General features: G+C 59.4%; 1 protein-coding gene across 9 annotated transcripts; it reads left to right on the top strand.

The window, feature by feature from the left end:
• Positions 1 to 971: 971 nt before the first annotated feature.
• On the top strand, positions 972 to 25285 carry RAB3IL1 (RAB3A interacting protein like 1). Of its 9 annotated transcripts, none has more exons than XM_082748088.1 (11): positions 972 to 1051; positions 15470 to 15722; positions 16103 to 16198; positions 16295 to 16372; positions 16622 to 16840; positions 17767 to 17913; positions 18418 to 18546; positions 18642 to 18754; positions 20284 to 20383; positions 23304 to 23370; positions 24216 to 25285. In XM_082748088.1, the coding sequence occupies exons 2-11, from the start codon at positions 15663 to 15665 to the stop codon at positions 24296 to 24298; spliced, it is 1092 nt and encodes a 363-aa protein (XP_082604214.1). In that variant the 5' UTR covers positions 972 to 1051; positions 15470 to 15662; the 3' UTR covers positions 24299 to 25285. The 9 variants fall into 9 exon arrangements, with proteins under 9 accessions (XP_082604214.1, XP_082604211.1, XP_082604206.1 ...); XM_082748080.1 differs by lacking the exon at positions 972 to 1051 and adding an exon at positions 4228 to 4437 and having other exon boundaries at positions 15362 to 15722; XM_082748081.1 differs by lacking the exon at positions 972 to 1051 and adding an exon at positions 4230 to 4437.

The raw sequence follows: 25285 nt of genomic DNA, 5'->3' as shown, positions 1-25285 counted from the left end.
CACTGCTGTTGGTTTCATCTTCCCATAGCAGAGCTCTGATCACGTCACTCTCCCGCTCAAAAATGTTTAACTATCTCCTTGGAGCCTTCAGAATAAAGTCCAAACTCTTGAAGTTGGCCTCTAAGGCTCTTCATGATTCATCCCAAGCCTGCCTGTCTAGTCTTTTCTCTAGGGCCCCCCCGAATCAGCTTTATGCTCCCGCCGAAGTGAAGAGTTTGCTTCTCTCTGTATGTCCTGCTCTGTCCCACCTCCAAGGCTTTGGTCCTCGTGTCCCTTGGCATAAAATGCCCATCTTCCATTCTATCTCACTTTACCCTTTGAGAGGGTGAACGGTGAACGGATAATAACGTGAGCTTTCGGAGTCAGAGAGTGTGGATTAAAATCCTAATTCCTTCACTTGTTCCTGTTGCCAAATCCTTTCACCTTTTCCTAGTTTCCATTCTTTCATCACCAAAATGGGAACAGAAAGCAACGAAGGGACCACATTGGGTGGTTTGAGGGTGAATTCAATCAACCAAATGTAAACATCCTAGCACAGGGGCACCTGGCTGGCTCAGTGAGAGGAGGATGTGCTTCTTGGTTTGTGAGTTTGAGTCCCATGGTGGGTGTAGAGATTACTAAAATAAATAAATAAATAAATAAAACTTTAAAAAAGATCCTATCATGGTCCCTGTCTCACCCTGCCATTTTGGAAGGGGGTCACCACCAGCTGTGGGGTGGGGGACACCCACCACCCCTCCCTCTTGTCGTATCTGCCTCTGAAGGTTTTCCTGATTCTCAAATTCCCTTAGGTTTCTGCGCTTTCCTCCTCAGGAGCTGGGAGTGGTCAAACAGGTTCCACCTCCAGGAATCCAGGCCCCCAGGCACCTTGATGGGATTCCCGCTCCGATCTGGGCTCCCTCCTTCCTTCACAAGTGAGCTCCAATGGTTTTCTTGCTGGGAACTAGTTAAGTCTCCAAAGGCGTCCGCTGGAACCTTCCACTCCCTGCCTTCAGCACCCACAATATGGTGGTGAGTCAAGTAGAGCAAAGACAACCCTCTCAATTTTAAGGTGGGTAAACTGAGGCTCAAAGTATCTTCCATATAGTTGGGTCTAGAACATGTGTGTCTTCTCAGCCTTATTCAAGGGGCTCTGGGACACCTGAGCAGCTGTGTTGGGGAATCTGGGTGAGCTCTGGCCCCAGAATCAGAGAGAAATGGGGCCCAAAGCCTGGCGACTGGGGCCTCCACCCCGCCCACAAGTGGGTTGGTGCTCCCAGAGGCTGGCAGCGAGTTTAGCGTCTGTGCCTTCTCTTTGTGAAGCTGGAGTACCCCACTTAGGTAGATTATTTTGTCTGTGTCCTCTGAGGAAGACCAAGGGTGTTGGCTCATTGGCTGGTGTACATGAGTCTGGGTCTGGGGGTGAAGGGGAAGGAGCCTGAATAATGAGAAGAACGAACTTAGCATCTGGAGCCCTGGGTTCTAGCCCAGCTCTGCCCCCAGCACGCTGTGTCACCTGGGGTGATCTCCTACTCCCTCTGGACCCCAACTGTTCTATCTGTAAAATGGAGATGGTAGTGAACGGACCCATCTATGTTGCGGAATCTTAGCTAGCAGTCTTAATGTTCTCAGAGTGCTGTCCTGGGCCCTGCCCCTCCCGGAGCCCAGACTGTCTCCGGGGCCTGACCTCACCAGGTTGGCCCCACCAAATCTCTGACACCATTTGGCTGTTTCCATCTGCCGTCCTGTCCTCCCAGGGGCCGGAGCCTGATTCCAGCTCCCCACTACCCTGGGGCTGGACAACCGGTGGTCTTGCTCAGGCCTGAGCAGAGAGTTGTGGGGGGTGGGGTGGGCTGGGATGGGGAAGTAAGCTCCAGACTCATACTTGACCTCCTGAGTCTCTTGCCCTCTCCCTGGAGCCAGCATCCTTGCCCCGCCCCTCTTGAAATCTGAGCTCCGGGATCCAGGGAGGACTGTAGCTGCAAAACATTCCATCCAGTTGTCCAAACACTCTGCACAGCTGGCGGAGGGAGGGGCAGCCAGAGCCCAGCTCTCGGGGAGCCCTTGAGCTGTTGTTTGCATGGGAATGGGGGAATGGTGGAGTCCTCCCAAGGAGGGCCAGCCCTGGATCCCTAAGAGGTTCATGGGGCTGAGGACTAAGGCCCACTCCTGGGCTCGCCCCAGGCCTCCCTTCCAGTGTCTGCCCCTGATGGGGAAGATCCAGGTCTGCCTGGCCAGGTGCTGCCGGTGGCCTTGTGAGCATCCTCGTGACAGACTTGGGCCCAGCGCTCTGGCGGCGGGGGAGGGGCTGCGGGAATGCCGCTGAGACAGCAAGCCCGGGAAGTGACTTGGGGAGCCGCTGTTACAGGCTACAGGCGAGCAGTCCCGGGCTGGGCTGCCTCTTGGCTCTGACTCACCGGGTGACCCCAGACTGAGCCTCCAAGGCTTAGTTTCTTCATTTGCAGCAGGAGGGACTTGGGCCTCTTCTGGCTCCGATTTTTCTAAGTCACAGCCAAGGACAAGGCCCTTATAAGCTCCCCGTGAAGTCCCAGCTCTGCCTAAACGTCCAGAAAGGAGCAGTTTTTTTCTATGCCCTCCTCAGAGCAACTCTGACTCCATTTCCTCCCTGAGGGGGCAGGCTGGTGCCTGGCAGCAGGGGGCAGGGGGGTTGGGGACTTGGAGGGTAGGACTCACTCTCATACACTCTGTCATCAGCCCCCCGCTGAGGTCCTTCCCCTCCTGCCATATCGGGGTGATGGGGAGACCCTCCCCCCTTTTCATACTTCCTGTTTTCCATTAATTGTTTCCAGGTGGGCCCAGAGGTTGCCCTGCAGAGGAAGGTAGGGGCACGGGAGAATTTAGCAGGGTAAGTGAGGAGCAAAAACAGGAAGGGGGTGGGAGCAAGCCATGGAAAATTCACTGCCAGGAAGGGCCAGGCCAGCATCTGGTTTGCATTAGGCTGAGAGCTTTGGAGCCCAAAGCCTGAGTGGGAGATATTGTTATCCGAGGGGCAGAGCTGGTGGGGTGTGACTTCAAGTCAGGAACTGGCAGCTTCTCCCCCACGGGAAGTCAGAGGCAGACAGGAAAGAAGAGGGAAGCCGAGGGAGAAAGGCAGAGGACACTCTCATTTTGAGTGTGGCAGTCCCTTTACCAATGTCACCTGCTGTGACTTTCCCAACTTCACTGGGACAACTGTTCCCATTTTGCAGATGAAGGAACTGAGTCCCAGAGAGGCAAAGTGACTTGCCTAAGGTCACACAACCAAGGAACAGCAGAACTAGGAATAGATTTCAAGCCAAATGAGACAGGGTGGAATCTTCAAACCATCTGGGTGGGCTGAGGCTGACCATGGCCCAGACAAGGGGGTACTGAGGATTTGGGAGTGCGTGCGGGCCAGCCTCTGCCCACACAGTCCCTCGGTTATTGTGGGGGTGTCCCACAGTTCTACTCATCATGACACAAGGTGGTCACATGCCTGAGGGCTTCACCCTCAGGAAAGAAATCTACAGGGGAAGGCTTCCTGGTGGAGGGGTTATAAGCAAAGAAGAAATTTATCAGCAGAGGGTAGGATGTGCTGCAGAGGGCATTGTGGGAGGAAAGGGGGGGGGTATCCGGCATGTCCGGGCAGTAGCAGCTGGCCTGGGGGGGCCTTAGAGGGTGAGATTCCATATTATGGGTCAGGGCAACTGAGGCACAGAGACTAACATGCCCAAAGCCTCATTCCATTCAGTCTGAAATGGGGTTGCAGCCAGCTTGTCTGACATCGGGCCTTTGTGCTTAACTGCTACACCGAATTGTGTCTTTTTGTTAGTGGTTCCAAGTTTTAAGGGGATAATGAAGCCAAGCTTGGGATGGGGAGGCGGCAGGTGGGGGTCCTTGCCCAAAGCCACACAACCAGTTGGTGACAGAGTCTGGGCTGGACGAGGCTTTCCACCTTGCTGACCTGGGCTGGGAGAGGACAGGCAGCTCCTCCTTTGGGCCTAGTGGAAGCTGCGGCCTTGGGCATGCAGAGGAAATCTCCCATGACCCTTCAGCGGGTCTTACCTTTCCCCGGCTTGGAGCCCAGGAAGGAGGGCCCCTGGTGTCTTCTGCTGCCCGCTGAGCCACAGGAGTTAATAATTACGGGGTTTCAGGAGATAGAGGCCGGCTGGGAGGAGCCTTTCTCCCAGGCCACTGCTCCTCAGAGATAGCAAAGGTTAGCGTGAGGCTCAGCCTGGGGCGGGGCTGGGGGGGGGGTGGAGGGGAAGAAGGCTCTTGCCACCACCTTCCTGGCAGTCTCCAGAGGGACCCTCAAGCTGGCCTTGGCATGGATGACTCCAAGGAGCGCACCAGGTGTCCTGCCCGAGGAACATGCCCCGTGTTCCTGGCACTGAGCTCGGGGGCTGTCCGCTACGCCCCATCAGTTCTGGGCCCCGCACTTGACGGGAACTTGGGAGAGGAGCCCTGGGACACAGACAGGTGAGCCAGTGACCTCGGTCATGGTCATGGAGGGGAGGAGGGGGGAATAGCTTGCCATTTTGTAGGGGCCCTGGGGGAGGAGGGAGGAAGAGCCCAGGCTCCTGACAGGGGACTGGCATGGAACTTGGAGGAATTTCATGAGCCTCCTACAAGGTCAGCGCCATGGGGTGACTCTGATTGTCTTTCTTGGTGGTTGGACAGACACAGAGTCTAAGGCTCAGAGAGGGCAAAACAGACATCCTGGGTCACATGGTGTGCGGAGAGAGAGTGAAGTCAGAATTGGGGCCTGGGTCATCTGGGCTTGCAATTTCCTGTTCCTCATCTGCTTCCAGCCTAGACTCTGTGGTCTGGGCTGCCAGGTGGGGACGGGGATGGTGTGGAGAGGGGCGAAGGGGACTCGTTTGAGTCCCTCCTCACCGGATGGCCAGGCCCCAGCAGGCTCCTCTTTTTGCCTGACTGCACGCAGCTGCAGTTTCTAGTGAGTTCTCTAGTTTCCGGGCTGTCTTTTCAGAAAACTGGTGTAAGAGGTCACAGGCCCACCACCCCTGGCTGTGTGACATCAAGTAGGTTCTTGAACTTCTCTGAGACCAATCCTTTCAGCTGGGGAGCAGAGCGCACTGGGCTGTGGAAGGAGCTAGTGAGGCCTGGCTGTCGATGGTCATCGGATGGGTTGATGATGTGGTATTTTTGGGTAGTAATTTGGGTGTCAGTGCTCCCAGAATGGTAACCCCACATTTATCCTTGGAGGCCCTAAGTCCACTGGCCCTCCCCTGTCCTGCTAAGGACTCTTCCTCTGGGGCCTTAGCCTGGGCTGATACCACCTTTGTGCCTTATCTCCCACCAGTCTGGGTTACCATAGCTTGGACCAGTCTTATCTCCTGCCCAGGCTTGTGAAGTCTTGGAGGGTAAGGGCCCTGTCCTGAGCTCCTTTTGTGTCTTCTCCCCCTACTCCTAAATAATGAACAGAGCAAGGGCCAGGAAGACAGCAGTTGCTCGAGACTTATTTGGTGTAGGACTCAAGTCAACAAACAGGGTGGGGACATCTGCTTTGGGCCAGACCCTGGACTAGGCTGGGGCAGGCAGAGAAACACTGCATGGAGAAGGAGATGGTTTCTGCCCTTGGGAAACCACAGTCTTAGAAACCGTTGCCCTGCAGAGTGAAGGGCATTGGAGGACTGGGCAGAATGATTCTGGTAAGTCGGAAGGGACGTCACAGTGGGCTGCCTAGGTTGTTCACTGCACAACATACCAGTCAAGGGAGTGAGCAAGCAGGCATGAAATCCAGCCTGTTCTCCACTCACCAAGTTCTGTACCTTGGCATGGACTGTGCCCCTCTAGGAAGGTAGTGCCATTTTCTATTTGTGACAAAGACACTGTGCACTTAGTATGAGTGTACTCTGAGTACTGGCCCTAGAAGTGGAGGTCCTTGTGAGTATGTCTCCCATCCTGCTGTCTCCCTACCATATTGGTCCCCTGGGATGACAGAGCATGTGTTTGTGCAGTTTGGATTCCCAGCCCTTATGTGATCCATAGTTTGTGCTCACACAGGATGGAAGGATGAATGGATAACTGAATGGAAGAAATGTGTGTCCCCAGGGAAGACCTGACAGATTCAAGCCTGGGTCCCGGCTCTGTGGGTCTGGAAGAGTGGTATCCTGAGTTCTGGTACCATCTGGAAGGGAACCACCTCCTTCCTTTCCGCCTCTTAGGCCTCTCTAGAGACAGAGGGTGGGAGCCCCCGACCCTAGCAAGAGAGAAGAGCTATACTCTCACAGTATCCCACGGCAGGCTGAAGTCGAGGCCAGCAGTCAGGGCTGAGGAACAGTGACAAAGGGGCGGAGGGATAGAGGGACAGGAAGACCCGTGGTCTGGGATTAGGTTTTACAGAGGACCTAAATCCGGACAGGTGTGCGCGGTCGGGGTGCATATCCCCCCCCCCCCCCAGTAGATGCTGGAAGGGATGCGCAGGGAGTGTTCCCAACAAGAGGGGAAGGCCCTTTGCCAGGTGGGACTGGGCTGCGGGTGGGGGAGGGTTGGGGTTGAAGACTCGGACCAAGGTGGGTCTTCCTTTGGGATGAGCGCTCAAGAGTAAACCCAAGAAAACTTGTTTTGGGGTCTGGCCCCTTTCCCACCCTCCAGGAACCGGCAGAGAGCCCGGGGAGCCCAGGGCAGGGGCGTGCGGGCCGGTGGCCGGCTGTGGGCGCCGGGGGCTGTCGGCGGGCTCCGAGCGCTCGGCCAAGGTTCCTGAACAGCCGTGGCCGAGGGCTCGGGAGGCGCCGCGCCGGGGCGCCTGGGGACCAGAGAGGAGTCAGCCGCAGGGCGCGCGGGCCGCGGGCTCCTCCCCCGCTCCCGCCGCCGCACCGTCCCGGGGCGGAGGGGCGGGGCCGGGCACGTGTCCTCGGGCCACCCCCTCGGCCACGTGACCCGCCGGGAAGGGAGGGGGCCGGGGCGGGCTGGGGCCGGTGGGGGCTGCGGGCGGGCCTGACAGGCGGCGGGCGGGGACGCGGCGCGGGGCGGCGCAGGGAGCTCGCGGCGGCGCCGGGATGTGGAGCGGGTAGGTCCGCGCGCGGTCCCCGCACCGCGGCGGCCTCCGGGGCTGGGGGGTGGGGGGTGTCCCCGCGGCGTGTGCACCCGGCCGGCGGCGGAGGGGCGCCGTGCAGCACCGGAACGCGCGAGCTAACTCGCTGCGGAGGTGGAAGGACGCCCCGCGGGGAGGGGTCGGGGGTGCTGTCTTGGGTGCGGAATGTGAAGGGGTGGACGGCGGACCTTCTCGGCGTGCGGGCGCCAACTCCTGGCTCATCTGGAGCGCGAGTGAGAAGGGGGCGGGCGGAGTGGGGGTGGCTTGCAAGCCGGAGTAAGTGTGGGGTGTGCACCTGGAGGACACCCCCCCCCCCGCCCAGCCCCAGCCTGGATGAACCCTTGGAAAGCAGTGCAATTGGAAAAGGGGTCTGGGTCTCTGCCAAGGTCGCTAGTTAGTTGATGAACCTCCATCTGGGGCTTGTGGATCCGCTAGCTCAGAGGTGTGCGGTAGGACCTCCCTGCAGTCTGAAGCACCGCCCCAGGTCCTGGTTTAGTGGCCTCAGTCCCTATTACCGATTATTGGCTCTCAGGGGTGATCCCCGTTCCTTGGCCGTGGTGTGGGTCCCCTGCCCTGTTCGTGCAGGAAGGCTGTGGTCTTCTCAGGGACTTGGGCAAACACTTCCTCTTCCCCATGGCCTGGAAAGGCCAGGTCCTGGAAGAGCTGTGGCCAGAGTGGGGTGGGTTGTGTTCCTGTAAAGAACTGGGCCAGCTGGGGGGTGGGAGGAGTCCCAGGATGGGGCTCTTTCCCAGCCAGAGTTGGGGAGCAAGGGCAGGCCTGCTGGAGGGAGGAGGTGGTGCCGGCTGGCAGGAGAGGTTTCTGATGCCTCCTGGATCCTCTGGACTCCATGGCCCCTCGCACAGCTTGGGCTGAGATGCTAGGGAATAGTGGGCTTTGTCCCCAGCAGGGGGTGCTGAGAGAAAGGGCTCCAGGTAGGGGTGAGGTGTGGAGAGGCATGCCCCTTAAAGGGTGAAAGGTGAAGCAGAGCCTGTTCTTTGAAGAAGTCCTCCCCCACCCCTGAAGAAGACAGTTCAGGGAGAAGGTGGTTGTGTGGGACCTGATGGGGTTAGCACAGTCTTGCGTGGGGTTGACTGTGTAACGGGCAGCCCAGTCTGGAAGAAGCTTGTGACCCCATGTGTTGGGGGTCACCCAGGTGAAACAGTCACTGAGTTGCTGTGTGATCTTGAGAGTATGTTCTCACTTCTCTGGGTCTCTGGGTGAAATGAGTAGGTTGGGGTAGGAGGGGTTGGGAGCTGTTCCATGCCCCGAGTGCCCTTCCCTGCAGGCATCCAGGTTGGGGCCAGACAAACAGAGCTGGGAGCCCAGTAGGTCCTCTTTAAGAACAGGGTCAAAAAGACTCAGGGTCCTGGAGAAGACCCCCTCCCCCCACCCCAGTCCAGCCTCCGGCCATATTCTCAAGAGCCTTCTGGATGAACCAGCCAAGCTGACCCCCACATGATCCTTAGTATGACTCATTTCTTTTTTTTTTTCTTTTTTAAGGATTTTATTTTTTTATTTGAGAGAGAGAGCTAGCATAAGCAGTGGGGAGGGGCAGAGGGAGAGAGAGAGAAGCAGACTTCCTGCTGGGCAGGGACCTGGATGCGAGAATCCCATGATGATCCCAGGGGACCCTGGGACCATGACCTGAGCCAACGGCAGACACTTAACCGACTCACCCACCGAGGCGCCCCTATAACTCACTTCCTGTATGTACATTTAGACCCCTGGGCCCTAGCCTAACCCCAGGGCCTAGCCAGGTATAGAGCACCTAGTAGGAGCTTTATAAATGCAGATGGAAAGCACGAGGGGCGGAAGGAGGAGCTGGACACCTGGGAGTGAGAGGCCGACTTTTGGGGTTACTCTGAGCTCTGCATTTTTGTGGATTTCCCCCAATCGGATATTAGAGGCAGGGATTGAAGGATCAGGGGCCAAGCTACCAACATCCACTGGGCGCCTCAAGTCCTAGGAGCTCACCCAGACTCCAGCAGGAACCAGAAGGGACCCTGCTTGGGGTCCTACTTGTCCATGTAAGTCTAACTGAGCTGCTTAGGCTTCTGGCCCCCAAGGGGCTCAGTCAGTCTGGGTAGGTGCATATTTGGTCCTTCATTCTAGAGTATGAGGAGTCTGGGATCAGGGGTCCGTGGCCCTGGCTAAGCGGTCAGTGTCTCTGGGGCTTCCTTCCTCACCTTCCTTCCTTATCTGTAGGTGAGGGATGGTTGCCGCTAATGGTTAGGCCCTGGTGCCGGTTCACCCCACCTTGGCCGTGGACCCAAGGCTGCTCCCCTGGGGTGGGTGGCAGTGGTAGGACTCTGCAGGAGCTCAAGTGGGCCCTCTTCCTTGGGACTTCCTGCTCAGGAGCCCTGAAGGCTGAACTCAGAGGCAGTTCCCCCCAAATTGGGATGCTCCCCTCCCTATCACCCAGAGCTTCTCATGCCCGTAGTCTCGGATGCCAGGCCTGCTCTGAGACGCACTTCTTGCATCTCTACAGCTAACACAGTGCTAGGTACTTGGGACTTGGTCAGCAAAAGCCAGAAATTGAGTTCTGGGCTAGTTTGCTCCCCTGGTCTCCATTTCCCTCTCTGATAGATGAAGCTAATCATTACCTATCTCTAGAGAGAGCCAGGCTGGATGGACTGCTCAGGAATGAAATGAGATTCCCCTACCCTCCCAGGGATGGAGGACTGCATCTTTGGAATGAGCGGGATGCTGGGGAGCCCTGGGGCTGCAGACGGGCTGTGTGATCTTGAGCAGGTCACTTAACTGCTCTGGGTTCTGAGGGACTTGGATTTTCAAGCTCCTGCCTGTCGGGCCTAAGTCACAGGGGCTCATAGGCTCAGACTTGATCTGGAGTATGGAAGGAAGGTGGGTCTCCTGCCTGGGAAACATTTGCGTACCTCTCCCAGCATTTGCGCACCTCTCTTCCTGGAAGCCCTCCTTGATCTAACTATCTATCCTACCCTAACTATCTATCAGACCCTCATGAGAATCCTGCTTGTCCTCGACTCTCCCCACCTCTGCCCCAGACTTGTGCCCAACAGGGTGGTGGTCCGCAGGGGGCTCAGGGGCAGTGCAACTCAAATCTGTGTGGTCATGCAGATTGGGTGGGTCGGGGCTGATGGGGTGTCTAGCACATGAGAGATGCTTGCTCTGTATGTGCTGGATTTTCGAGAGGTCGGGCCCTTCTAGGACTGAGCAGGTGGCTGTGAGGCAGGTGCTATGTGTGCAGAGTGAGCTCCTACGCTCCCAGGCCTGGTGCTGGCTCTCCGTGGAGACCCAGGGCTGGGCTGGGCTGGGCTGGGGCTCCCACAAGGAGAGGCTTGCTCAGCCCCATCCACCTGATTCAGGTGTTCTAGCCTCCCTGCCTTCCATCCTGCAGCCAGGTCCCCCTTGCTGGAGTGGTCCAGATTTACCTGCCTCCACCGCACCGCCCAACCCCAGGGTCCTGCTCTGCTCACTAGCCTGATGTTCTGTTCCCATGTGTGACAAATAGGACACCGTTGTCCCATTCTAGAACTCTCCTTCCCAGCCCTGGGGTGGCTGCTCCTTGGTCCTCCAGCTGGCTCTGTGGTCCTAGGCTCCTCTGTTACTCCTCCCCCAGTGCTCCCTCAGACTGCAGCTGCTCCCTCCGGCCCAGTACCTCCCCCCAGCCACCTAGAGACCTGTATAGGACATGCCTCCCTCCCAGTTCCCTGTTCCCATGGCAGGCACCATTTCATTATGTTAGTTAATTACTGTAGTTTTGTTGCCTTTTTTTTTTTTTCGCTATCACCCTCTCCAGCCCCCAGTTCCTGCCATGATTCCCTCGATTCCCCCGTCAGAGTCTTTTGTGTGTCTGTCGCCTCCGCACATCCCTCCTGAGCCCAAGACCTGCCTGGCTTATGCAACAGCCTTGGATGGAACCCCCACCATCCCCCCTCCGCGCCCCCCCCCCCCCAGGCACTGGCTCAAACTTCCTCAAACCCCATCTGCGTCCTGCCTCACTTCTCCAAAACCACCATTCATCCCTTTCCTCCCGTCTGGATTTCTCCGGGTGACAGGTCACATGATGCAGTAGTGCTGGGACTCTGGGTTCTGTTCCCACCCTGCCTCTTCTTGGCTGCGTGTTCCGGTCAGGTCACCATCCCTCTCTGAACACCAGGCGCCTCATTGTCCGGACCTGCTCGGGGAAGCATATCCCTGCAGCGACATTGTGAGGGTTCAGAGGTGAAGACGTAGCCCCTCTCTGTCCTCTTCGCCCGGCTTGCAGGACAAGCCGATGCGTGAAACCTTTGCTGGGACTCCTCGGGGCCCCTGGATAGGAGGAGTCCCTCGGCTGTCAGCCTCAGGGCTTACCAGAATGCCTGTGCGTGCAGGGCCATAAGTCTGAATGGGGCTCCTGTGCCGTGGCACCGCCCCATAGACAAGATCAGTGACAGCCACCCTGTTGGCCCCAGGCAGAGGGTGAGCGCTCCCAGTGTGCCCTCGCAGCCTCCCCCCACTCCACCCCATTTCAGAGCTTCCCTAACAAGTTCCTTCCGTCTTCTCTAATGAACCCATCATGCCCATTAACACAGGGATCTTTAGTTCAAAGAGGTGACCTGGGTGCTGGCCAGCGGACCAGTGGGGAGAGATTCAAGGGCAGAGAGACTCAAGGCAGGTGGTGGGCTGGAGATGGAAAGAGTATGCCGGATCCTGGTCAGGCCCTTCTGGCCCAGTGGGGATTACTGGGACCATTGGATCCAGGGGTCCTCATTCTCAGCTTGCCTCTTTTTGTGGATGGGGACAAAAGCCCTGCTGGCCCTTCTAGGGCAGGATTGGGGGGTGAGCATTGTGGTTGCTGCTCCCCGCCCCCCATGTGTGTTTCCTGGGGAAGTGACCCAGTGGGGCCTTTCCTGTCTAAACTGTCGTGGGCTCTAGACAGCAGAGCCTGCTTCAGGATGGGGGATGTTGGGTGCTCCCACTTTCCTCTGACCTTGACTCTTACTGTCTCCTGCCTCTAATCTCTTCCCAGTGGCCGTGGGTCCTGTAACGGGCCCTCCCTGGAGCATATTCTGGACTCTGGACTCTGTTTCTGCAGGGAATGGGGGGCTGAAAAGGCTCGGGCTGAGGGCTGTGGACCTGGACTGAGGAGTGGGGAGGGGGTGCAGGGCAGAAGAACTGAAGTAGTAGTCCGTGCTTGTCCAAGGAGGGAGTTCCGCAGCCCCGCGGGCATTCCCATTGCGGTTTTCCAGCCCCTGATCTGGGATGCTGAGTATGTGAAAATAGAGGGTTCTGGCTTGGGCTGAACCTATGGGGCCTGGGGTCCCTCCTTTCTCCGAAATTTTTGAGTTGCCTCTCAGCTCTGAAGCGTGAGGGGAGGGCCTACAGATTCAAGCTTCCCTCCCAGTACAGGGAGACCGCATCTTTCCTGAACCCCTGGCCCAGGCGTTGGGCGGTTGGTAATGTCTGTGCAGTCCTTCTCTTCCCACGCTTTCTGCCATCAGGATTTTCAAGTTGGGATTTTACACTGGGGAGGGGGCATATGGGGAGGTCATCATTTCTTCTGGCTGCAAAATTGGGCTCATCCTTCCCAGCAGTGGGCTGAAGTGAGAGCCTGTTGGGAAAATGATGGAGGACGGTCTGGCCGTACCCCCAGCCATGACCCTGGGACCAACAGGAGAGTCAGTGACCACTCTGGTGGTCTTCATGGGAGGGGCTGGAGGTCTTTTTCTCCTCAGCGGGGGCGTGGGTGATGTCTAGGGTGGTCCTTACAGAGGAAAAGACACCAGGGCTGGTTGTCTAAAAGCTGGGATCCTGCCCTATGTCCCGTGCCATCCCTGCTGGTCGCCCCCCTCCTTGGCCCACAGTTCTTGCTCGTCCTGTTGAAGCGGGCAGTCCCTGAGCTGGGGTCTGCTGCCCCTGGCCAGCCCAAGTGACGAGGGCCATCCTCTCTCACCTGAGGAAATGGCCCTGGGCCCCAGGCCTCCAGATTCTCAGCCAGAAGACCTCCCTGGGCCTGCGGTTTGGGCTGTGGGACCCAGAGTCTGGGCAGGCACGGCAGTGTGGCTACAGAAGGCCCCGTCTTTCCTGGGTGCTGGATCCCGTGACTTCTTCACCTGGTTCTTAGTCCACCTCCTCCAGGCTTTTACTCCCGTCCCACAGGTGGTTTCAGAGAATTGCAGTGACATTCCCAGGGTCTGGTGTGGACCCCAGCTCAGAGCCTGGTGTGGACCCTGGCCCGGCCCGACTCTGGCCTCTGCTCTCAGCCTCCGCTCCCCCAGCCCCGGCCTGCCCTCCTGGGAGGCAGTTTCTGGGCCGGAGCAGAATCTGAGAAGTCAGTCGGGCCAGAATTGGGTCAGATTTCCCTGCTGCCGCCAAGGAGGAGTCTCCCGAGCCCTCCTGAGCCTCACAGCCCTGGGTCCTGAAGCAGATGCCTTGACTGTGCCCTCACACCGCCCCCTACTGGCCGGGGAGGCACGTTGGGCCTGGACTGTAGAAGTCCCTGCTGTCTGGCCAGCGCCTCTGAGCAGCCCTGTGAGCCTGGGCCTGTTCTACTCTTCTCTGAGACTCCATCCCTTGTCTGTAGGACGGGGACTGTCCCATGAATGCTGCTGAGAGCCGTAAATGAGGAGACAGGCACACAGCAGCCCAGGGGGCTTATGGCCCAGGGTGAGACCCCCAGGTGCAGACCCCAGCCCAGGGCTGCCATAGCACTGCCACAGCCCCTGCTCATGCCTTGGGGAACCCTTGCCAACGAGGACCACCCCCACCCCACCCCCCACACAAAGGTATTAGGAAGGATCCCTGTCCGGCATAGTCACTGTTGATGGAGTGGTAGATGTGTTTTCCCACTTTATCTGTCAGAGCCCCGGGTCCCTGCCAGGCAGGACCCAGCCAAGCAACCATGAGGCCACACTCTGTGCCGGTCCCAAAGCAGAAGGCAGGCCAGGCTGGGCGCAGGCACGGGGCCACGTGAAGAAGGGTTGGGAATAGGTTCGTTGCTAGGGGTCCCCTGGGTCCCCAGCAACTTTGTGCTACCTGGAAGGAACCGGAGCTCAGGGGCTGCTTGATGACTGTCTCAGAGTCCAGATGACAGGGAGGAGGGACCGATCCCCAGTCTTGCCTTTCACGCTTGTGCTTGAGTTAGCCTGAGTCCCATGACCCCTTGGCCCTGGCTTTCCTCCCTCCTGTGTGGGCCCCGGGAGCCCCCTCCCCTCCGCTTCCCCACCCCCTCATCACGCCCCGAAGCTGCTGGCTCAGGGGCCCGCCAGCTTCTGCTGAGTGAGCGAGTCCGGAGGTGCTGTCTTGGCACAAACCGCTGCTGGGCTCCGAGCCCTCTCCCTTCCTGCCTCCCTCCCTCCGCAGGGTCTCTTGCAGGGTGGGGGGTGTGGATGGATGGGGGGGCACGGAAGCTGCTGGCCACAGCACTGCCTCTAGGGTCTTTGACTTCAGGGAGAGAAGGGTTCTGAGGCCCAGAGACGGGTGTTTGCCTGAGGTCGTCACAGGGCAGAGCAGCGGAGAGCTGGGACTGTCCCCCACAAGGCTCAGGGAGCAGGAAGACCGTCTGCCTTGCCTGGGCTGGGTGGCAGAATCTTCCTTCCTCAGCTCTGTGGGCCCTGGCTGGGTCCTTCCTCTCCTGCCCGCCCGGAGTGGGATATAATTTGCATAAAATTTGCATGAACAGTAGCCAAGAAGGCTGTTCCCATTTAAGTGCCTCCTGTGTGCAGAGGGTTTTTTTCTTTAAATTTTATTTTTTATTAACATATAATGTATTATTGGCCCCAGGGGTACAGGTCTGTGAATCGTCAGGTTTATACACTTCACAGCATTCACCATAGCACATACCCTCCGCAATGTCCATAACCCAATCACCCAGTGCGGAGGTTTTTGTTTTAAGATTTTATTTATTTGAGAAAGAGTCCCCTGCTAAGAGCACAAGTGAGGGGAGGGGCCAAAGGAGAGAGAGAAGCAAGTCACCCCACTGAGCAGGGAGCTAGACTGGGGGCTAGATCCCTAGACCCCGGGATCAGGGTCTGAGCCAACGGCAGACGCTTAATGACTGAGCCACCCAGGAGTCCCCTGTGTGCTAAGGTTTTATGCACATCAGATCCACTGGGTGACCCCAGAGGTAGGGCCCAGAGGACTGTGCCCACTTTGTAGAAATGGAGACTCAGATTCTCAGCACTGACGCATTTTCAAGTCTCCTGCTGGACAAACCCAAACTGAGCGCCTGCTGTATACCAGGCTCAGCCCTTGGCTCTAGGCCTGAGAGGGTGGTTGTCAGCGACGAGGGCGCCCTGACCTGGCCCCCAGGAGACCCCGCGTTTGGTCCCTCTGTCTGTGGGACAGCAGAGTGACAGCCTCGAGGGTAGCGTACATGTTTTACAGATGGGCCCAGACCAAGCCCCGAGTGGCAGGCGAGTGGCTCAGGGTCGGTCCCTCGGCTCAGTTCTGGGTCTCAGGGCCCCCACCTTGGACTTGCTGTTTGCCCCGCAGCCAGCCCCACCCAGACGAGGGCCACCCGCCGCCCCTCGAAGCTGTCCCAGTCCCCTGGAAGAGCGTGGGCCCCTGCAGAAGCCACAGGGAGTCCCCAGGAGGCCTGGCGGAGCGCCCTGGAGGGGAGGAGGCCCAAGGTGAGGAGGGCCCCGCGGCCGCCCAGCTGGACGTGTTGCGCCTGCGAAGCTCTTCCATGGAGATCCGGGAGAAGGGCTCCGAGTTCCTGAAGGACGAGCTGCACAAAGCCCAGAAGGTGGGGCTCCGAGGGTGGCGGGGACAAGGGGCCCCCCCGCAGGGGGCCGTGGGCTCTCCCTGAGCACCCGCACGGAGGCCGTGCCGAGCATGAGGGCAGCACAGAGGAGAAACCAGTTCTGGTGCCTTCTGAAGGATTTCCAGCCGTTGGACTGCTCTGACGGCCCGTTCTGAGCGCTCAGAGAGGCTGACGGTTGGGGTTTCGACATCGCGCAGCAGCCAAGTGGGAAACGCATCCTAAGTTGTAGGGCGACAGAGGAAGGGAGGCTGGGGCTCAGAGGCCCGTGGAAGAGGACCCTGGCAGTGGAGCCCGGTTGGTGGGCTTGGGTCCTCTCCCACCCCGCATGCCAGGCTGATGGCCGCCCGCCCTGGACCCCGCAGGAGCTGAAGCTGAAGGATGAGGAGTGCGAGCGGCTGTCCAAGGTGCGGGAGCAGCTGGAACGGGAGCTGGAGGAGCTGACGGCCAGCCTGTTCGAGGTACCGCGGCCGGCCCGCCGGGGGATGGGTCAGGGAACGGGTTGCCGGCTGCGCGCTGGCTAGTCACCGCTCACGCACAGCCTGCCTTCTTCCCAGGAAGCCCACAAGATGGTGCGGGAAGCCAACATGAAGCAGGCGGCGTCGGAAAAGCAGCTGAAGGAGGCGCGGGGCAAGGTGAGGCCCGGCCAGCTCCCAGACAGGTGCATCTCACAGAGCCCTGGCATACGGCAAGCCTCAGTTTCCCCATCTGTAAGATGGGTTTCTCAGTCCCCACCTCAAAGGCTGTTTCAGGGGTAAGGGGGCAGGGGGGTTCGGTCCTAGTCACCTCTGGGACAGGCCGTCCTGAGCCGGGGTGGCCGGCGGCTGGCAGCCACAGTGACATTAGCCCTGGACTGGGCTTGACGACCACCTCTTCCCGGCCAGATCGACATGCTGCAGGCGGAGGTGACCGCCTTGAAGACACTGGTGCTCACGTCCACACCAGCCTCCCCCAACCGCGAGCTCCACCCGCAGCTGCTCAGCCCCAGCAAGGCTGGACCCCGCAAGGGCCACTTACGTCATAAGAGCACCAGCAGCACTCTCTGCCCCGCTGTGTGCCCCACGGCTGGACACACCCTCACCCCGGACAAGGAGGGCAAAGAGGTGAGGGGTCACAGGCGGCTAGCGGACACAGGAGACAGAGGCGGTGTCCGGCGTCAGCACGCCATGGGGCCCCATAGGGAGACCTGACGCCTTGCAGTGTGACCGGGAGCCTGTGCTGCCATCTCTGGGCCTCGGTGTCCTCTGTCTGGGAGGGCTGGGCAGCCTTTTTGTGATACGAGGTTTGGCCTTCAGGCTCTGAGTGCAGTGTGGGTACCCCTCACATCTCTCAGGAGGGCCTGCTAGCCCGTCCACACCCAGCCAAGCTGTAGGTGGTGTTCTGGGCACCTGAGGCTGGCCTGGGGCCTGAGCGTTGCCTGGGCTGGGGGAAGATGGGGGAGTTCTTTGGGAAGGCACCTTCCCTGGACCTAGGGAGGCCGCTGCTGGGCCTCTGGGGACAGGCTGCTTGGGCCCTACATGTCCGCAGCCCTGAGGTCTAGTTTGTGACATCCCTGGACTCGAGGGTCCTCAGCACCTTCTGGCGAGGGTACCTAGACAGGCAGAGCCTTTGGAACCTGTCCCTGTGCCCCCCAGCCTCAGCTGGGGTCTTTGGTCCAGGCTAGGCAGTGGTGTCCTTGGCCATGGGTTCCTGGACACGTGAAGGGCCCTGCTGGAGCCTCACCTTTCCTCACATAAGTATGGCCTCCTGGGGCCATGGGGACTGACAAGCCCAGGTGTCAGGGGCTCAGCTCCAGGCTGCACCCAGCATGCCCTACCAGGGCCACGTGGGACTCGGGGTCCTGTGGTCTCTGACACCAAGGCAGCCCCCAGCTCCATCCTGCCCCCTGTCTCTGGGGTTTCCAGGGAGGGGATGCCAAGGAGGCCTCACCCCCACTTCCGAGTTCTCAGCTTCTGACCATAACACTAACATCTCCTTCCTCCCGTCTGTCTCTGTGCACCTGTCTGTCTGTCTGCCCCGCCCCTCCCAGCCCGGGCTGCCCCCCCTCCTCTCCCTGCTCCTCTGCGTGGTCCCCAGCAAAGCTGTTCACCTCACCTACGAGCCGGCCTGGCAGCTCCTGCCTGGGGAGCCGCCCGCGGCCCCCACCTCCACTACCTCTCTCTCCTTTTCCCGACAGGTAATGGCTGGGGAGAGGGGCCGCCCCTCTGCCCCCACCACGCCCGGCCTCACTCACAGCGCATGCGCCCAGGGTGACCAGTCTGTGGTCTCCACCCCCTCCCCCCGCAGTTAGTGGCCCCATGTGTGTTCTCTCTGTGTGCATGTGTCTGTGTGCGGGGGGGACCCGCGGGGCCCATCTTCAGCTTTTCCTCCTACAGGAGGCAGAGGGTCTTCCGGACGAGGCCCTGGACCCGTCTGTGACCTTGTAGAGCCAGGAAGCTAAAAGCACAGCTAGCTACGGAAGTTTGGGTTCTGAGCCCCTGGGGGCAAAGGGAAGAAGGCACTTCTTCCTTGGAGCTCTGTTGCCCTGCTTGGGCCCCTGGGGACAGCCCCTCTGGCAGGCCTGCCCTTCAACCTCCCTGGTCCCCACCTGCTTTGGCTCCACCTGTCCCTGCCACGGGGGGGCGAGTGGGGCCCCCTCCAGCGCCTTGACTGGCCCCCTCTGGCTCACCCTCCCCCACAGGTGGACACCACCCTGTTCGCAGAGTTCCAGGCCTGGCGGGAATCACCCACCCTGGACAAGACCTGCCCCTTCCTCGAAAGGGTGTACCGGGAGGACGTGGGCCCCTGTCTGGACTTCACCATGCAGGAGGTGCGGTGGGGCGGAGGGTGGCCGGCCCCGGGGCCCAGCCCTGCAGCCCGAGGCCAGCCGCTCATGGCCTGACCTGCCACCCTGATTTGTTGCAGCTCTCCGCGCTGGTCCGGGCCGCCGTGGAGGACAACACGCTCACCATCGAGCCCGTGGCTGCGCAGACACCGCCCACAGTGAAGGTGGCCGCGGTTGAGTGTGGCAGCACCAAGTAAGCTTAGTGCCCTTCACCCTCTGCTGCCTGCTTGAGAAGGCCACGCCTCGCCTCGTGCCCTGCCCACGGGGTAACCAGGGACTGAGCCTCAGCCCTTGTGCGGGGGGTTTCCTGCGGTGGGACCCAGGGAGGGGGCGGGAGTGTGGCTCACAGGCCTGGCCGGGGAGGAGCGCAGGGGCACGCCGGCTAACCTCTGGCAGGGCAAGGAGGCCACATTGGCACAAATTCCTGCCTCTAGTCATAGATCCCTGTCCTGCACCTCCAGGCCCTCCCGGGTGTCTCCCTCTTCCTGGCTGGCCTGACCACCATCCCTCTCCCACCCCCACCCTCTCTCCCCCAGTGGGTTCTGGGCCCCAACTGCCATGTAAGTGATGTCGGCTCTTCACTCTCCTTGTGCTGATAAATAACCCGGCTGCCCTGGCTTCGCGTCCTTCCTGCGGCTCAGCTACCATCGAGCAGGGCTCGCAGCGGGACCAGATAGCCAGGGTAGAGCGGGGGCAGAGGCAGGGAGCCCTTGCCCTCGGCAGCCCAGGGTTCGACCTGCCAGGGAAGCCCCACGGGGCGAGCCTTGTCACACAGGGGCACCTTTGAGTCAGGTTTTGAAGGACGAACAGCAGTTTGCCGAGTAGGGAAGGGCCCTTCAGGCAGAGGGAACAAAAGGAGTGAAGATATGAGAAGCCAGGGTGTTAATAGAAACATCACTGGGTTTATGAGCAGAGCAATGTGGTGGGGAGGGAGGTAGGGCTGAGGTTGGAGTATAAAGGGTCTTGGATGAAGTTTGGGCTTCGACTCACTAGGCCAGCATTTCATAGTCATCAATAGATGTTTCCTAAAAAGAGGGCTGTCAGGTCCAATCAGAGTCACAGTGAACATGGAGGCAACAAAGGCACTGATAAGTCCCGCAGCCCAAGTGCCTACTTGACCTTCCTCTGCTCCAGAGTCTCCAATGGTTTCCTGGGCATTCGGAAAGGAGCGGGGAAAGATGATGGGCTTGATCTGGGCTTTGGAGGAGACCCTGGCTGTAAGGTGGAAAAGGGGAGAGGGGAGGCAAGGGGCTGGTTGGAGGAGCTGAGGGGATTCAAGCCAAAAGCCCTGCTGGCACGACCTAGCTTGAGGACCTGGTGACCAAGTGGAGGAGACAGTGGACTCCTGTTTAGTTGGGGAGGGCGGGACTGAGTCTGAGGGCCCCAGTAAAGTAGGGGGTGTTTTGAGGGGCTACAGTGAGTGGAGCTTTGGTATACCTTACATGAGGTGCATTGAGCTCTCCTGCCCCCTAGGGGCAAGGTGAGGGGTTCAGGGGTGAGATCCAACATAGGTCAAAGGTCTCTCCCAGGGACTTCTGAGGCTGCTGCCTTCTTCCCTGGCTCCTGGGAAAGCTGGGGTTCAGGGAGAGGATGCCAGGCCCCGTCCCCCAGGTCCGCTTGCCTCTCCCTTCCTTGGTGCATCCTTCTGCCTGCCATCCTCCCTGCGTGAGCTGGGTGGGCAAGCCCCCGCCAGCCCCCACAGCCCCCTCTGCTTTCCCCTAGAACCTGTGCCCTGAGCGGGCTGGCTCGTGCCTGTCGCCACCGAATCCGGCTTGGGGACTCTGAGAGCCACTACTACATCTCGCCATCCTCTCGGGCCAGGGTGAGTCATCCAGGGGGAGGGTCTTGGGCTTTCTAGGGGCACCCTGGGCTGGGACTCAGCGCCCCAGGCCTAGGAGCCCAACCTTGATCTGCAGAGCAGGACACAGGGCTCAGAGAGGTACGGAGACCGACTCAGGCCACACAGCCAAGACTGGTGAATTAGTTTGTCATTACTACAGAACCAATTACCATAAACTTAGTGGCTTAAAACCACCTCCTTTTATTATTATGGTCTCCCTGGGGCAAGAGTCAGCACAGCTTAGCTGGGTGTCTGGCGTAGGGGCTGCAGTCAAGGAATAGGCTGGCTGCCTCCTTTCTGGAAATAGTGGTCCTCTTCCGAGGTCCCATGGCTGTTCGCAGGACCCAGTCCCTCAGGCTGGGGGCAGGGTGGACTGCGGTGCCTCTTTGCTTGCTGAAACCTAATCATGGGAGTGACATTAGGATTCAGGTTTAAATTCCAGGCTCCCACCTCCCAGCTCAGGCTCTGCCCCTAGACTTTTGAGAAGGTGCTGAGGTCTCTCTGTTACTCGAGCCTGCCTGTAGTGGAGGGTGCCGCAAGTCCTCTGGGAATCCTGCCGAGTGACCCAGGCTGGGTCAGGACCTCACCGAGCTGGGGGAAAAGGGAGAGAACCATCTCCTGTCCTTGACCTATTAGAGGCTGTTCAAAGGGATCGAAGTGGGCAGATGGCCCAGTTGCTGGGCAGCTTGTCTGGGCCCAGCGAGCTTCCGCAGGGTGCCCAGTGTGTGGTCCAAGTGCATCCCACAGCAGTGAGCAGAGCTCCGTTTGCTGATGGGAGTCTGTGCCGTAGAAAGGAGGGGCATGACCTAGACCTGGGGCCTCCCCATTCTGAGCCCGGTCCGCCTTCCCTGCAGCCTCCGCCCCGCATCTCTGTGCACAGAGCCCTTTCCAGGGGCCTTTTTTTTGGATCTCCATCAGGACTCCATAGAAGGAGGCTCGCCAGCCATTCTGTGCCTGGCAAAACCATATCCGTAGATGTAAAAACTAAAAAAAAACACTGTAGAACTTTGTTTCTGCCAGGCCTGTGTGTCTCTGCCTTGGGCAGAGCTTGGATGGGAGCTTGAAACGGTGTGAAATCTTAGGAAGGAGTCCCCACCTCGAAGAGACCAAGGCATATGGCATCCGTAGGGAGAAGAGCTTTCCATCCCCGAAGCATAGCCCTGGGGAGAGAACCCCACTGCTCCCGGCCCCTCCTCACTCACCAGCCTGCGGTGGGGGCCCACTGGCTGCTGGGAAACTCCGTGGCCTGGCACACAGGCCTCTCCAGCACCAATCTCTGCCCCACCTCCTCATAGCCCCTCCTGAGCCACATGGGCTTGGTTCCCTGACTGGGGCGCCCCTCTCTCACACTGGCCCGGGCCACCAAGCTTCTGCACATGCTTTGTCCTCCCGGCAGGGATTTCTGTGTGTTTGAGGGTCCCTTCCCTGTAACTCTGGACCCCCGGGCCCCCACACACTTGGCGTCCCTCCCCTGGAACCCTGGGCATTGAGTAGGTACAGTTTTGGCCACAGCTGCTGGCCACTTTCTGTCTCCGGTTGGGTTCCCTAAAAGCTGAGCCTGAGATGAAGATTTTACACCATTCTTAGAGGAGGAGTGAGGGAAGCAGAAGAGGGCATGGCCTCGGCTGGAGTCTGACTGCAGCCTGATCCGTGGGACCTCTGCAGCCCAGAGGGAGTTCTGCCTGGAGGCAAGGGAGCTGGCCTTTTTTACACCAGTCATTGGCTGTGTTGTGCCAGCTTAGGGGGTACAGAGAGGCACCCATGAGCTCTTAGTGGCCGACACTCTCAGCCATGGGGAGAAGGGCGCCAGCAGCACCCTTTCTTACAGTAGGAGAGTCTTTGTGGAAGGGCCCACATCTGAGCCAACTTAGGGTCTGCGGTGCCCAGTACAGGGCCTGGCATGGAGCAGGCCTCAGGCCAGGCGAGGGGCTTCAGGCCTGGGGATGCAGGGCAGCCCCCGTGAGCAGCTTCTGATCCCCCTGCCTATCCTGGCATTATCAGGAGCCAAGGCCTGGCGGCCAGGTCCTTGAGCCCCTGGAGCAGGCAGGTCCCTCAGGATGAGCGTGAATTCTTCCACAGGCCTCCTGGTTTCACCCTCCAGTTCAGCCACTTACCGTCTTCGTGGTCTCTGTAATTGTGGTCCAGTAGCTTAGTTCTTAGTCTCTGTTTTCCCCGTGTGTAAACTGGGGACGATAAGCATGTCTGCCTCACGGGATGCTTGTGCTGGGTGAAATGTTAGTTGCTGCTGGTTTTTTTTTTTTTTTTTTAATTGGGAGGAGTTCTAATAACGCTGTTTGTAATTAAATTTTATTTATGTATTTTTTATTTATTTATTTTTTTTAAAGATTTTTTATTTATTTATTTGACAGAGAGAGATCACAGGTAGGTAGAGAGGCTGGCAGAGAGAGAGAGAGAGAGAGAGAGAGGGAAGCAGGCTCCCCGCTGAGCAGAGAGCCCGATGTGGGACTCCATTCCAGGACCCTGAGATCATGACCTGAGCCGAAGGCAGCGGCTTAACCCACTGAGCCACCCAGGCGCCCCTATGTATTTTTTAAAAGATTTGATTGACTTACTTGAAAGAGGAAGAGAGAGAAAGAGAGCACAGCAGTGGGGGGAGGGGCAGACGGAAGGGGAGAACAGACTCTCCTGCTGAGCAGGGAGCCAGATGTGGGGCTCAATCCCGGGACCCCGAGGCTATGAGTGAGCTGAAGGCAGGTGCTTAACCGACAGAGCCACCCAGTAGTAAAATTTTAGAGCCCAGCCCTGTTCAGCTCAGAGAGCATTATCTGGCTTTGATGGGATGTGGGGTTTCCCGATCTGGTCTCTGGTCTGCCCTGGCTTGGGGGGGGGAAACCCCTTTTGTGAAGGCTGGCGGGTCACACCTCCCTGCTTCTGCCCCCAGATCACCGCGGTGTGCAACTTCTTCACTTATATCCGCTATATCCAGCAAGGCCTGGTGCGGCAGGAAGGTGAGCGCCCCCTGGTGGCCGGCGGTGCTGGCCCATGGGGGGGAGCGTCGGGGGGGGGGGGAGTGGGGGGGGAGTGGGGGGGGCTGCAGCGGTGTTGGGGGTGGACCTAGGTGCTTTGTGGCCCAGACAGAGGACAGAGGGGAGGACTCTGCCAGCCTCTTCCCGGCCCCGCTGCCTTCTCCCACCCAGAAACTTCTCCCAGGCCCCGGGGCTCGAGGGGACTGCTCCCTGTTACCGGCCTGGCATTGGAAGCCCTCCACGATGGGGTGGGTGTCCCTTGTAGATCTCCTCCTCCCCACTGGGGGTACACCTCAGTCATTTGACACCAGCTGCTGTCTCCCACTTCACCCTTGCCTGCCGGGCAGGTCCTCCATCCACCTGCTGTCCCCTCTGCCGCTGTTCTGCAAGGCCTAGCGTCCTGCTTCTCCACCAGACTTGCCCGTTTGGAGTCTGAGCCTCTCTTCCCCAGCTCAGGCGTCAAGGCCTTGGAGGGGACCTTGGACTGACCCCGTGGCTCTGCTGACCACTCAGGGTCTCTGAGCCCCTGGGGAGACAGGGTTGGGAAGCGTATGGAGCCCAGCAAATGTGTGGCGGTGTGTTTGTGCACATTGGTGTCGGGCCGTGGCCCCCAGCGTGGCAGGGTAGGGTGTGTTCAGCACTCAAGTGTGCAAGGCTTCCATGTGGAGCTTTAGAGAGGTCAGGGCACCACTGAGGTCATCTCTGCTGGGGGACTGGGGAGCCCTAGGTGCCGGCCAGCTGCCCTGCCCAAAGCCAGGGGAGAGGGGCCAGGCCATCTGCTCGAGGGGACCCTGTCCCTGAGCTGTCCATCTTCTGTCCACCTGCAGCCGAGCCGATGTTTTGGGAGATCACGAGGCTGCGGAAGGAGATGTCGCTGGCCAAGCTTGGCTTCTTCCCCCAGGAGGCCTAGGGCATGGTCCGGGGCCTAGAGGGGGGCTCTGAGCAGCAGCCAACACCTGCCCGGGAAGACAGAGTGCTGGAGCCGGCCCTGAGCCAGAAGCTGAACCAGATGGACGAATGGCCAGGCCGTCGATGCCTTGCTGAGCTGGTCCCAGACCTTCATCCTGGGACAGACAGGACCTTGTGAGCAGACCCTTGTCTTCACAGACACCAGGAGACTTTCAAGAAAGCACCAAAGACCAAGGAGCTTGGACCTATACTTGGGCTCAGCCCTTGGGAGGGGGTACCTGGGGCAGGCCTGGGAGCTGCTGCTTGCAGGTGCCTTGTTGCTGCCACGTCCTCAGAAAGGGGACTGACACCCACCTGGGTGGCCTGACCTCCAGGGTATTCCTGCCCAACATCCACACCCCCCCACTCCCACCACCCACCTCTGGTCCCAAGCTCTGGGCCACCAGCACCCCCTGATGGCCACCCCTCACCTATTCCCAAGCAGCCTCCCTGGACTGGCCCCAGAGGGCCCTCTGCCTCCAGCATCTATGGGGGTGGTGGGGCCCCAAGGAGCTGTCAGGGACTTGCACACCAACCTGTATCTGCTTGAGAACTGTCCCCAAACTGTTCTTAAGATGGATCAGGGTCCCTCCTCCTTGCACTTGGCCCCCTCCTCCCCCCATCTGAGCCCCGTGCTCCAGGAGGCCCTGCCCCCACCACCACTGGAAGGATTAGGATACTTTTCTCCCAAAGTAAAACTCAGGCAGGGCCTCAGGATACCCGTGTCTTGTTCGGCCGTGGGTGGCCATCTAGACAACGGGGGCCGCGGCCGCCAAGCCCTGCACACAGGACCAGGGTAGGGTAGGCAGGACCCAGGCCCCCTTCCTCACCCCTCAAAGCCCACTGGGGACCGGGATCCAACCTGGACACATCCCTCACCACAGCTGATTTCCTCCTTTGAATGGAATGTAACACGATCTCTATTTAATAAAGGAAGGCTTTGTTGGTC

Source organism: Mustela nivalis, assembly GCF_964662115.1.
Source record: "Mustela nivalis genome assembly, chromosome: 9".
Lineage (NCBI taxonomy): Eukaryota > Metazoa > Chordata > Mammalia > Carnivora > Mustelidae > Mustela > Mustela nivalis.
This window is presented reverse-complemented; position numbering and strand designations above follow the sequence as displayed.